Raw genomic sequence first — 13,790 nt, 5'->3', positions numbered from 1 at the left:
AATATTCGAAATATCCATTTTATGGATAAATATGGGCGAAACGTTTAAACATTCATAAAACTGCAGCACAAATTCCATTTATTTTGGAAACAGATCTGAATGTGCTTTTAAAAAACTTTTGTTTAACGTGTTCACATGGACATTATCTGAACTGTAATGCTACACGAATAATTGGACATTTTTGTAAACATCGAGTTTGCGACCCAAATTAGGGCCCCAGATTGAAAGCCGCCACCAGACGTTGACGCTGTACCACTCGAAAGTTCAATTACGGGTCACAACCGCCTCAAATGTGGTATTGAGTGGTACCTCACTATGTCGAATTAGAGGTAACTTACTGTATATGTAGTTCACGAAACAGAAAGTTTGTTTAAATTTTTTTATGAAAACCATGATATCAAACGAATTATAACTAATTTTTTTATGAACTCGCATCTAGTGTCACCGCAGCTTAATGTGCTTTTCGTATTGCATCCGTGATACATAGCTTTTACACTGGGTGGAGATTCTCTTTTTGTACCTTTTTGTCTATTCTCTTCTTTGTTTACATTTGGTGCTACGGATTGCATCTGTCAACAAGAGAAGAATAAAAAGAAGGAAAAAACATAAATTATTTTTCCCTAGTATTGTTGCTCTCATTTCAAAATATTTAAGAAAATATGTGAATTGTATTATAATTCCACCGTTCGAAAGTCCGGATTGAAACGAATTCACAGTGGATTCGATAGATCACTCGGGGTGCAACTTGAATTTGCTGTTCTGGGACTGTGTAAATCATAAACATACAAATGGAAGCAAACTGTATTAAACCCGAAGATGATCCGGACATCCTTGCGGAGGACAACACACGACCATCGTTGCCGGAAGATTTTCCCAACTTTCGATATTTCCAGATTGAGAAAATGGTACAACATTTCCGAGTGGTTACAGATGGTTCGGAACAACGACTCCGACTGGGGTTTAAGTGTAAAATATGCAGCGAGGTGTTCAACAAGACGATGCAGCTCTTGGGACACATTCGGAACCATTTCGAAGAGAATCACAGTTGTAGAGATTGTGGAAAGTATTTCTTTGACACCAACAAACTTCATATCCACAAAAGGTAAACGCGATTGATTTTGGTTCAGGAACAATATCGAACATTTTTTCAATTCCAGGGCAAAGCATACTCAAGCGTTAAAGTGTCAACTGGGATGTCCAAGTTATACTACTTCCAACATAAAATGTCTTCAAACACACTATTTGCGTTATCACTGTTTGAAGATCCGACCGAGAGAAATGAAAAAGTTGGAAGAAACGTTTGGCCCTTTTCATCAGTCGGTTAAAAATGATAAAATTAGGATACAACGAGAACAAATTGTCGACAAACAGCGACAATTCGTTGCAGTGCAGTTGCAGCCGAAAGATGAAGAAGAAGAAGAAGAAGAGGAGGAAGAAACACAAGAACAAGAACAAGAGGCGGATCAAGAACAAGATGATGAAGATTTCTACGAATACGAAGATGTAGGTCAAACGGTGGAGTGTTGTGTCTGTGACGTGTACATTCCTAGTGAGGATGACCTTCAAGTACACGAAGAAACCCACAGTAGTCCGTATACTTGCAAAATTTGTTCGACTTCCTTCGAACAGCTGTGTGACGCGCGTAATCATTATGACGCTCATGAAAAAACTCAAGTTATGCAGAGTCCCGTGCAGATGCATACCGTAACTGTTGCACCAGTTGCAGCAGTACAGCATCAAACCCAGCACGCATCGATTCCGTTGGTAACCACAGCAGGTCAGCAACATAATCCTACTCCAAATGTAACCACGATGATCATCATGCATAACGGAACTCCCATACTGGTGCCAGTACAAACCTTCGACAGCAATCAGCTGGTTCCAGCGTTCCAATCTCAGCAGATACCTACACAAATCAACGCCCAACCTGCAACCGCCACAACTACAATCACCCCCATTAGTACAGCTTGGCCAATAAATCAGCTGCTTCCCGTGAACAATCAAATCGAAATCATTCCGATCCATTCGGCGACGCAGGTGTCTGCAGGCACGGCTGGAACCAGCTCAACAGCCACACTGAACCCAGCGGCAGCGCATGCAATCCCAATCCAGAACATTATCAACGTTCGACATGATCAAAACGCCCCAGGAGGAATCGTTATTACTCCCGTCGCGACAATGGATCAAAATTATCTAAGACAGCAACAAGTCCTCCAAGCACAGTTGCAATTACAACATCAGCAACAGCAGCAGCAGCAACAACAACAACAACAGCTGCAGCAGCAGACACAACAGAAACAACATTACCAAACCCAGTCCTAGGTTTGTTTGTGCATCGTAGGAGATGAAAATTGCTGTGAGGACACAGCAATCATTGTTGGATGCTTTCCCGTTTCGGAACAGACGAAAGATACGTTATATCGAGGACCCAAACGATGGAAGTATACCATATCACGGTATTTGACAAAAAAAAAAAGATAGTGATTCTAGTAGTCAATAAAATGTATCGAATCGAGTTAGTATTGTTCCGCTTTTCGATATTGAGTTATCATTATTTCTGATAGTTTATTATTATGATTATTATTATTATATTTAATTTAGTGAACATAATCGGTGCACGTATCATTGGAAATAAAAGTACGTTTTATATGTACAAAACGAACACAAAACAGTGAATCATATTTTTATAGCATTTTGATTGCAACAGCTTTTCTGTGGTAGATATTCTCAAGAGTTACAGCGTCGGACAAAACATTAACCTATTTGAGGCCAAGCGTTCGAAAAATCGAACAGCAACTTTGATAATTTTTCATGGCTTTGGAAAGCTTCTATATGGTAAGGTTTCGGCATCAAGTGATAGCTCAGTTTATTAGCTATCACTTATCATCTATTTCATCAAGTTTTGTATAGCTTTATTGGACAATAAATTCGGTTTAAAGCAACTATGTGCGGAAAGTATAGGTTATGTATATAACCTAACAAAAAAAAAACTTTATAAAATGTAAATATATGAAACTTTTCTACAGTATTACTTTGATAAAAGAACACACATTGTGATGTAGGAAAAAAAACCCATTGGATTGAACCTCTTACAGAACCAAAAATGTAGGTTTTGGCCAATGTTTTTGTTTGGCACTTTTTTATTTTTTTGTCATTTTCCGGGAAACGGAAGAACGGAAAAAAATAATTCTTGAAAATTGGGGTTTCTGTAACGCCAATAATCAAAATTACACCAATGGCTTTTGTTATAAAAATATTTTTTACAGCTTGGTCGTTAATGGGTTAAGACTAGAGATAGGCAAAACGGTTCACTTTAACCGTTCAGTGACCAACCGTTCACTTAAGTGAACTAGTTCTTTTGAGCAGTTCACTCACTCTTTCGTACATTAGAGGGATATGCCAAAGCATGTATAAAAAAGTGTGAGATATTATGTAGGACTGTTCTTTTCATGCATAAAATGCTGTTTGTGAGCAATAATTAAATGTTCGAATTTTGTTGAAAATATCTTAGCAGAATAGAAAATCAAACTATGATTTTGAAATTTTGATTTAGTTTGAGCCGTGATTCATTATTTTCAGCACAGACTAGCCTTGCGCTGCTTTTCTTTAATGTTTTGCAATAACTGCTATAACAAAATTGTACCAAAACGCGAAAGACTTTCTCAAAATTATCGAGCACAATATGATATAATATAAAAACATTTCATATCAGCAACACAAATTAATCCAATTTAAGAACCATCGTATCCTGAAATATTGCATTTTATTATGAAAACGACAATACCGACATCTTATTTTTGTTATTTCATGGGGCTATCGTTTGTTTCCATTCGTTAATTTGAGGACTATTTACCTTGCAGCAGCATTCGGCTATCACTCGTTCACTCGCCTTCCTCTTATACACCGATCACCATACACAGTTCGTTCTGAACTGTACGCACAGTTCAGCCAGCGGTCATCGTAAACAGCAGTCTTCCGAAAAACACTTACACATGTCCATGCGATGTGAAAATTCCATGTTTTTGTTTGAATTCGAACATGATTCTCGCTAGTGTTGAGTGTCTATCCCCAACACGAACAATGATACACAAACATAGACATGTGAAAACAAACACGATGTTTATAATTCAAGAACATCATGTACAAACATATCACCCGATGTCGCAGTATTCATTGCTTTCGTTTCGTTTCTTTTCATACACGGAAAGAAATTATTCATCCAAAAACATTTCTTCGTAGAATAATTTTTCACAGAAACGAACTTGAAATTTAATTCGCATTTTAAAAATTGCACGAACTAAGAGGCTATAAGTTCATGCACCAAAATATATATTTTTATTAAGGCTTATATGGCGTCAGCCTAACGGGGCCGGGAGTTCAATATTTTGACAATGTTTGCTTACAACTATGTTAGTAATATGTAACCGATTACTCGCGGTTGGCTCGAGGTTAGTATTACAAGTGTTCTCATAATTGGGATGTTGCAGTCTTCAGTGCTCTGTACGTGTGCCCGACATGGGATACTTCCTATTGGGATGCAGCTGACCGTTAATCAGCGACCCCCTAGTCTGCACCCCATATCTAGCGTGGTGCGTCTTTTTCGACTCGAGAAATCCAGGATAGAATGAACACTAGCCGGCGCAATCATCAGCTCGTGTAGAGTTGTCATCAGCGGTACAACCTTTGGCTCTTGTTGAATCATCAGTGGACTGCACAACCTTCGGCCCGTGTATCTGTAAAGAGTGTGTGTATGTATTGCCGCGACTAAGTAAAAGTTTTATAGTATATAGTTATGCACATTTTGCAAGTCTGATTAAATATTCCTTGGTTTCGTTCAAAGAAAACATGCTCTGAATAGAAAGAAGCTTTCTATTTTTTTTGCGTGCATGTTGGCAATTAAAGTCTGGGGAGCCGACTGCATAGCGGGCGACGTCGTACAAATGCTGACCAAAAAAATAAATACCCAAAAATTAGTTTTAGATGCAACCTTCAGCGGCACACAGCAGAACCAGCAAAGAAATTTCAGCGGCTAAAACACACCATTAATTTCTCGATGTTATCACAAACTGAATGAAGGAAAAAACTAAAAGCTACACTTACACTGCACTACATATGCTAAATATGTGTGCATGCGATTGCATCATCCTTTCTTCTCCTCTTCTCCGCTCGTTTTATAGCTCGGGTCGCGATCGTCGCGAACAAGCAGTATTGGCCATTTGTATTCAAAGATCCAGCCAAAATTTTGCTCCCGTGGTCGAGTGGTTAGCGTCACGCCTAACATGTCACTGCTGAATAATTCAATTTTAGTACTTGTTCAAATAGCTAATAATAGCGAATGTTACAAGAATATAAATGCGTGCACTAAATAATGATATTAATTGTAAAAAAACTCTGATATCAATCGACGTTTATTTTGTTCAGAACAGATAAAGTGGTTTATTTTATTTGCCCAATATTTTAAACGAATCAACCATCGTCATGATAGGAAAGCATTTTTTTCCATGTCAACATACCAACACACCACGCGTTGAATGGTGGTGGTGTAGTGTCCGATTCGCTTCTTCTACTCTACGCACTGCCGGTGCTTGGGGTGAAAATGCAAGAGAAACTGCACACCATGTTAAACATCATGTGAAACATTGGGATTAAACATCGTATGTCCAAATATACCACGAATACAAACATGTCACATTTTCTAACATAGGTACGAAAAAATCATGTTTGTACTCAAACACAAAACTGTGAATAGCAGCGTGGACATGTTTATTCCGGACGCAGTGTTTTTTGTGAAAAATGGAAGACTGGTAAACAGTTCGTTCTGAACTGCATACACAGTTCATCGTTCACCGTACAGTTCGTTTTGAACTGAACTGTATACACAGTTCAGCCAGCGGTTTTTGAACACAGTTCGGTCTGAACTGGGTAAGCAGTTCATGTGAACTGTTGCCCAATAAAAAAGAACGACCGTTCGTTCACTCTTTTTGGTGAACTATTTCTTTTGAACAGTTCATGAACGGTTTGCCCATCTCTAGTTAAGACCACTGCTCAAGCAAAAAAAAGAAAGTGACAAAACTTTGAGAAAAAAAAATCCAATCCAGTGTTTCAATCCATGTAAAAAAAATTATAACATTTGTAATTAAAACAACAGTCATTTATTGAAAAATACGTTTTAGGCATTCTTAACAACTAAAATGACGCAACAAAAATTAAGACCAGTTTTGAAATTCATGGAAAAAAATGTAACAAGAAAATTCATACCGTGGAAAGCGTCTAGTAGTACTTGGTTGTGTAACCTTTGTTACGCATCACTTCACGCACCCGGTTCGACATAGATTCCACCAGCTTCTGGCACGTGGTGACCGGGATTGGTACCAACAAGCTTGGATGCTATCCCACAGTTGCTGCTTATTCATCGACATCTCCGTGTACAGCTTTTCATGACCTTCCGTAGATTCTCTATAGGGTTCAGACCCGGTGACTGCACTGGGCACTCCATGATGTCGATTTTGTTATTCTGGAACCACTTTTTGACGATCATGGCGGTATGCTTCGGACCGTTATCCTGCATTAACCGCCATTTCAGGGATATCTCCACTCGGCGTTTGGCAGCATAACATCCCTTAGGATTTGGAGGTACTGATCCATGATCTTATCCGCCCAGTACAGGGGGCCAACCCCGTACCAGGAGAAGACCCCCACAACAAAATGTCCCCTCCTCCAACTTTTTTCGTCCGAGCCGATGAGGTTTACTTTCGTCTCATCCGATCACAGTATATTTCGTCACTGCTTTCCTTCTCCGGACCGATCCAATTGAAGAGGTCTTCTGCGAACTTCAACCGCCCCTTCCGATGCTTCGGCGTCCTCATCGGGACCTTCCGGGGGCTTATAACGCCTGGCCTCTGCTCCACCAGCCGCCGCTGAACTGTCCGGGAACTCACGGACAAGGTCTTTCTTGGAGGCTCGCTTTATAGCAGAATCATCCCTCGCGGTCGTTTTCCTTGGGCGTCCAGTCGTTTCGGATTTTTAGCGATTGTGAAGGTCATTAAACACGAAGGTTTGGTTCGTCCAAAGTACTCTGCGATTTCGCGTTGGCTGCATCCTGCATTTTCCATTTTGCGGATGACTATCAGCTGTTTTCGTGCAATTATTCGCGCGACTCATTTTTCGTTGACTGCAACTAGAATTCGAGGATTAAAACCTAACATACTTCTTGTTTACATGATACCATAAACCGGTCACAGTGCCTGTGGAGCACCTGGGCATCCTCCACAGTAACATCTGCCCTTACTGCATTAAGCCGGTCGCTGATGCAGCGAACCTTCTTTACCGCGAGACTCGTGGGACTTCTATGAATAATCCAAATGAAAACAATGAAAAAATTTCGGGTTCCGGCAGCCTATCTCTGTCGAAAAAAAACAATAAGGACCGACTCTATGAGTGTAGAAGAGGATGAAATACTGAGCAACGCACCTCCGGATGTCCAGTCCTGCTACTCTTCCATCCTCAACACTCCGACTCGCTGTGAGTCGCTAGAGGATGACCGTGACGAATGTAACGTCACTATAAAAACTGAATCTAAAGTGGTAGATCCAGCCGAGATCCACTCTTCGTGGAAGAAAAATCTCACCAAGGGTCAGAACAAATTGATCGCAACTGGGATCCCTGCAAAGGAAGCTCGGCTGCAAGAGCCAGCGTATCTCTGGACCAACAAAATGTCCCCGAGGATCGGAGCTACCTAACAACGAAAAACCGATTCCTCAAAAAACCTCTGCCCCCGCAAAAGAGCGGGGCTGAATGAGAAAAAAAAATGCTCATAACACTCTTCAAAACATCAATACTTCAAAAACCACTGTTGAATCTGGAATCTCCTTCAGGAAAGCCTTGAAGCAGATCAAAGTTGGAATATTCCCGGAGTAAATCCCAACGCTGACCTAATTACGGCTCAGTTAGATTTCATCCAGAATGCTCTACTCACTGCAATAGAGCAAAAAAAAAACGAACCGGTGAAACCCAAGTTTTTTAACTGCTCGTATAAGTCAGGTTATCTAATCCGTTCTTGTAAAGACCATCAAACTTCAGAATGGTGGAAGAAAGCGGTTCCCAGGATAACCCTAGAAGAAAATATAAAACTGGTTGCTCTAGACGCAAAAAATATTCCGCGTCCAGAAATTCTTCATGCCTTTTTCCCACAAAGCGCAACATTCAGCGACGAGAGACTCAAAAGCCTCATAGAAAATCAAAATGCAAAACCTCTCCACCGATAAATGGCGGTTACTAAAGAGATCCAATCTCAATGAAATCCACGCGGACTGGACGCTAACAGTCGACGAAGCTTTCATGCGCCAACTTGCTAGTAAAATCTTCAAAATAAACTTCAGATTTGGCGAAACTAAGCTGAGAAAAATAAATCCAAAGCAGCGCTAAACCACAACTAAGAAAAACTTCAGTGTACTCAAAGAAGATCTGGGGCCAAGAAACGAGGAAACCCAAAGCTTCAAAATTCCAGGTAATCTGAAGTCTTCAGAGACCAGTGACTCTTGTGAAACCACAAAATACTCAAAAAGTCATCAACAGGGTTTCTGGTAAATTAAAGCTTCCTCGTGAAGATCCTCCGAACAACAAGAAACAATCTGAGTGTTCCTGGCCCAAGCGGTACAAAATCAACGGCTATCGCAAACAGGCTAGGAACTTCAACTACCCCCCATCACTCCAAATCCCAAATAAATACGGACACTGGAACAAGCAAAAAACCTGACCATAATTTCAATAAAACAGATGGGGTTCCGATTCTCCCAAACAAACCTCCAGATTGGACAACCCAACCTAATGCGGAACACTAAAGTTCTGCAAATAAACCTCCATCACGCTAAAGCAGCGTCGAGCGTGTTATCCAAGAGGTTTACAAAAGAAGCTATGGATCTAGCTCTTATTCAAGAGCCTTGGGTTCACAAAGAAAGAATACTAGGTATTCAAACAGGTTCATGTAAGTTGTTCTACGATGACAAGCATGACTCCCCAAGAGCTGCTGTCTCAGTAAATGCAAACATTAATTGCTTTCCTATTACAGAGTTCATTCAAAGGGACAAACGCGACGTTCCTGAGGTTCCCCCACGAGAGGTTGCGGCGTTTGTAAACTACTGCAGGGAAATAAACAAGGACTCCATCATCGGATGTGATGCCAACGCTCATCACACAATATGGGTAAGTACAGACATTAACTACTGAGGTGAGTGTCGTTTAGAATTTCTCTCGTCAAACAACATAGATATTACTAACAAAGGAAATGTACCAACATTCATAGACGCTACCAGACAAGTCATAGACCTAACGCTGTGTAGCCCGGTTATTCTAGAAAAAAATCATTACTGACATTGTCGCACATTATTTTTGAATTGGATGGTGGCATGACAGTTCTGAAAGAATACCGCGATCCCAAAAAAACCAACTGGGATCGGTATTCCCTTGAACTCGAGTCAAAAATTCTAAACTCAAAAATAAAGTCGATTCAGCAGCTTAAATCAGCGTCAAAAGAATCAAACAAAACGATAGTCTCTACTTACAACAATAATTGCCCACTAAGAAGAGTTTCTTCAACAAGAAACGTTCCTTGGTGGAATAAAAGGCTCGAACGGCTTCGCAAAACAGCACGGAAACTGTTCAACAGAGCAAAAATTACCTCGTACTGGTCTCAATATAAGAGAGCTCTAACTGAGTACAGCAGAGAACTGAGACGATCAAAATGAAAATCCTGGGTATATAACAGCGAAGGCATTGAAAATACCCCAATCGTTTCTAGACTCTGGCAAAGGACCTCTCGAACGGGCATGGTTCTCTTAAAAAGGATGACGGCTCGTTCACAAAAACCCCCTCAGAAGTACTACACTTACTGATGAAGATTCACTTCCCGGGATCTACTTCTGGCTACTCGGATACAGATCCTGACTATAATGGCGACACAAAATGCTCTCGAAGGTGCATCACAGGACCTGAAAGTGCAAAGGATATCGCAAACATAGTTGCTGGATTAGTTCTCACGAGGGCCAGAGTAGTGAACGCGGTGAGAGCCTTTCTACCTTACCAATCTGCAGGAGCAGATGGAATTTTTTCAGCCCTGATTCAAAATGGAGAATCAAAACTAATCCCACATCCAATCAAGATTTATAAGACAAGTCTGATACTAAAACACATTCCTTCGATATGGAGACTTGTTGAAGTAGTTTTCATTCCAAAAGCGGGTAAACGTGACAAATCACTCCCAAAGGCATTCAGACCAATTAGTTTGTCATCAATACAAATGTCCATTTCTAAATACCAGTTTGCCTACCAATCAGACAAATCTACAGTCACACACGCTTGTGACAAAAATTTAAAAATCTCTTTCGTCAAAAGAAACTGCATTATGCGCGTTTCTTGAAATCGAAGGTGCTTTTGATAATGCTTCTTATCTATCAATGGCTCAGGCTATGAGAAGAAGACACTTCGATAACTGCATAGTCGAATGGATCCAGAGCATGCTCACACGTCGTCGGCTTTGCCGATGATCTAGTCATAATTGTACGTGACAAGTTCGACGACGTGTTAACCAAAATCTGCAGCATCTGCAGTCTTTACATCTTGGGGGAGAGGAAATAAAATGCAGCGCTTCAGTGGAATATCTAGGTGTTATCCTAGATGCTAAAATAAACTGGAATGCGCACTTAGATTCAATTATCAGCAAGGTCAATTCAACCCTATCGGTATGTTCTAAAATGATAGGATGAACACCAAAACCAAAAATGGTTATGTAGGTCTACACTGCAATTGTGCGGGTTGGAATAACCTATGACTCACTTGTATGGTGGCCAAAGCCTAAGGAGACTGTAGCTAGAAAAAAGCTAAACAAACTCCAACGACTGGTATGCATTGCAATTACTGTAGTATTGCGAATCACACTCTCAAAGGCATTGGAGGCTATCCTTCACCTGTTACATTTGAACCAATATGTTCAGCTAGAGGCTAAAAAAGCGCTCTAAAGCTTAAAATATGAAGAAAAAAAAATACTAGACGGGGACAAAACTGGTCACTTGAGCATCCTGAATCTCGAACCCGTTAGACTAGCCTCAGAGATAAACAGTGACTAGGACTAATTATGACATTCCATACAGAGTGATCGAACAGTCTCGTTCAGTATGGGATGAAGGTGGTACCAACGTTCGTGATGGTTCAATCATGTTCTACACTGATGGGTCGAAAATGGGAATCAGAACAGGTGCCGGAGTGTATGGTTCCAGAACAAAAATCTCTGTGACTATGAGAAACTATGGCTAACAGTTTTTCAGGCAGAAATAGCTGCAATAATAGAAAATTTAAATGTATGCCTCAAAAGGAAATATAGACATGCTAACATCTGCATATTCTCAGACAGTCAAGCGACACTTAATGCTTTTGAATGCTTTTCTAAAATTGTCTGGGAACGCATTTCTCTTTTACGGCAATTATGTAAGATAAGTTCGGTACAACTGTACTGGATTCCTGTCCCTTGCGGTACAGAAGGCAACGAGCGAGCAGATGAACTTGCCAGGAACGGCTCAAACTCACGATTCACTGGTCCAGAACCATTCTGTGGACTTTCTGACTGTGTTGAAAAGTGAGCTGAAGAAATGGAAAGACCGGAGAGTGACAGCCAATTGGATGGCTGCAAAACCTCAACAGGAAAAAAATATTACGCCGAGTATTAAAATTACTCAACAACTGCTCAGCCTTAAAAAGTAGAAGGGTCTGAGCCTAGGGGCACGGACGGAAGTTTGACGTAGGACTGTGATTATTCAGAACACTTGGTCAGTGTGACACATAACAGGGGGGAATGGTAGATGAGGTACCGTTCTGAATCATATTTCGGACGTTTAATGCATATGATGCAGAAAACAGATCTAAGCTTTATGCACAGGTATTATTTGGTTGATATTTTCAATAAATTAGTTCAATATGCTTTTAAGCCTTCTACTTTGGTACCTATTTGATTGAAAACATAAAAAAAATCATCGAATAAAATGCCTTCCATTTGAATCAAATTTCGGACAGATTAAATTCAAATTTCGGACACTTTATTTTGTAATTTTTTGGACGAAAATTACATTACACTTGATTATATTTCATAATCAACTGCTTACCAAGCAATCACAGTAAACTATTAACGATGATGAGAACTGATGAAACACGGGAGAAATTTAAATATTTATGAACGGGTAAATTCTACATGCTCACGCTAAGCAAACGTCAAACACAAACGATTATGTGTAGTGTTGTCAGATTTTTGCCGATTATGTTATAATTCAAATGTAGTTCTCATACGAAATGATAGTGAAACCAAGGGATTACTCTAAGGAAGCAATTGTGATATTAATTTTATAGTTATTCCATCAGTGCATTAAGCATTTCAAGATATTAGAACGAAGTGTCCGAAACATGATTCAGAACGGTATATGTGAATCGGTAAACAAAAAAAATATCTCCATTGATTACATTGAATATGAAATTTATGGGGAAGAATCGAAAAAACAAGTTGAAAACACTCAAGTGATATTTTTTACATATGAAATCATGAAGTTGCTTTATTTTTAATGGATAGCTATGATATTGTGAGCTCTTTCCATTGTCTTATTCTTATTATTAGGCATCGGGAGCAGTAGCTTTTTCGGTGAAATAATGTTCGTTTGCAGACTATCACAATCAAGACTATCAATTGGTTCTACTGCTCAATCTATCATAGAAGCAATTGAGTCATTGAGAATTATGAATTGAAGAATATTAATATTTCATTTCGTTTCATTTTTGTGATGCGATGTAATGCCGATCTCAATAAGCATGATAATTGCTTCTTCCTCCTAATTAACGAAAGATCACTGTATGGGTGACACTTTCCTCGTTGCTTTGATGAAATCTTGAATGAAATTTGAGTGATGTATGAAATCTTGCATCTGATTACTTTAACATCTTGTTAATTTATTAGATAGAACGAATTATTGCACGTAATTTTGTGTTACATACAACATTCATGGGAACGAAGTTGGAAGAAGAATGCATAATACATGATTTACCTTCCCTTCCACTCGCAAACATACCTCTCTTATTTGTTAAATTGCTCACTTGTTTTATTATTTTCACTGTTGATGTCTCCGGCGAAAAAAATCCTGGATAAATTTACCGTCTAATGGTATATATTATAACATATATCGTAAGAACGATTGTTACGGACCCAATTTAGATAGCAAGGCCGGCCAATAAACAAAATAATGTTATTGAAGTGCAAACGAGCGCATAGAAAATTTATAGCCCAATGAATCACCAGATACGGCCATGTGATTCATCCCTTTCTTATTTTTCTTTTCCTTTTGTATAGCTTCAGACAAGCGGTGCATGACGCACCAGAAAGTAGGGACAAATAAATAAACAAATCTGTGACCCGCACGATCCTCTGAATAGATCGTATTACTCATAGTGTAGCGCAGGCATACAAGATAGGAAATCACGTGTTCATTTGAGACCGTGAGCAGGCAGCATAGACAGATAAGGCGCCTGGAATACACAAAGACAACAAGGCACCAGGCGAAAGATTATTGCTGGTAATAAGCCTGGCCTCGCCCATTATCGAATATACGAAGGGCTATAAACAAAAATAACATTTTAAGCCGACGATGAGTAATAAACTTTCTAAATTGTACCCCTCTAGCGAGAGCGACAAAGGTCCGCAGAGATAAGCGGGTAGTAATAACATGTAGGGAAATAGCAGGCAGACAATCGATATGGGCTCG

At 39.7% G+C, this 13,790-nt stretch overlaps 1 protein-coding gene across 1 annotated transcript; it reads left to right on the top strand.

The window, feature by feature from the left end:
- The first annotated feature begins 568 nt into the window (after window positions 1-568).
- LOC129775009 (probable basic-leucine zipper transcription factor R) lies at window positions 569-2,658 on the top strand. The gene is made up of 2 exons (XM_055779164.1): window positions 569-1,102; window positions 1,158-2,658. Exons 1-2 carry the CDS (start codon window positions 789-791, stop codon window positions 2,320-2,322), a joined length of 1,479 nt encoding a protein of 492 aa, XP_055635139.1. The 5' UTR covers window positions 569-788; the 3' UTR covers window positions 2,323-2,658.
- Window positions 2,659-13,790: the final 11,132 nt, after the last annotated feature.

Source organism: Toxorhynchites rutilus, chromosome 3 (assembly GCF_029784135.1).
Source record: "Toxorhynchites rutilus septentrionalis strain SRP chromosome 3, ASM2978413v1, whole genome shotgun sequence".
Classification (NCBI taxonomy): domain Eukaryota; kingdom Metazoa; phylum Arthropoda; class Insecta; order Diptera; family Culicidae; genus Toxorhynchites; species Toxorhynchites rutilus.
Note: the sequence above shows the minus strand (reverse complement) of the source record. Positions and strands in the feature narration are given on the sequence as shown.

Coding starts and splice junctions, on each gene's coding strand:
- LOC129775009 (XM_055779164.1), top strand. CDS start 789: ATGGAAGCAAACTGTATTAAACCCGAAGATGATCCGGACATCCTTGCG. Junction 1,103..1,157: donor AAACTTCATATCCACAAAAG/GTAAACGCGATT, acceptor TTTCAATTCCAG/GGCAAAGCATACTCAAGCGT.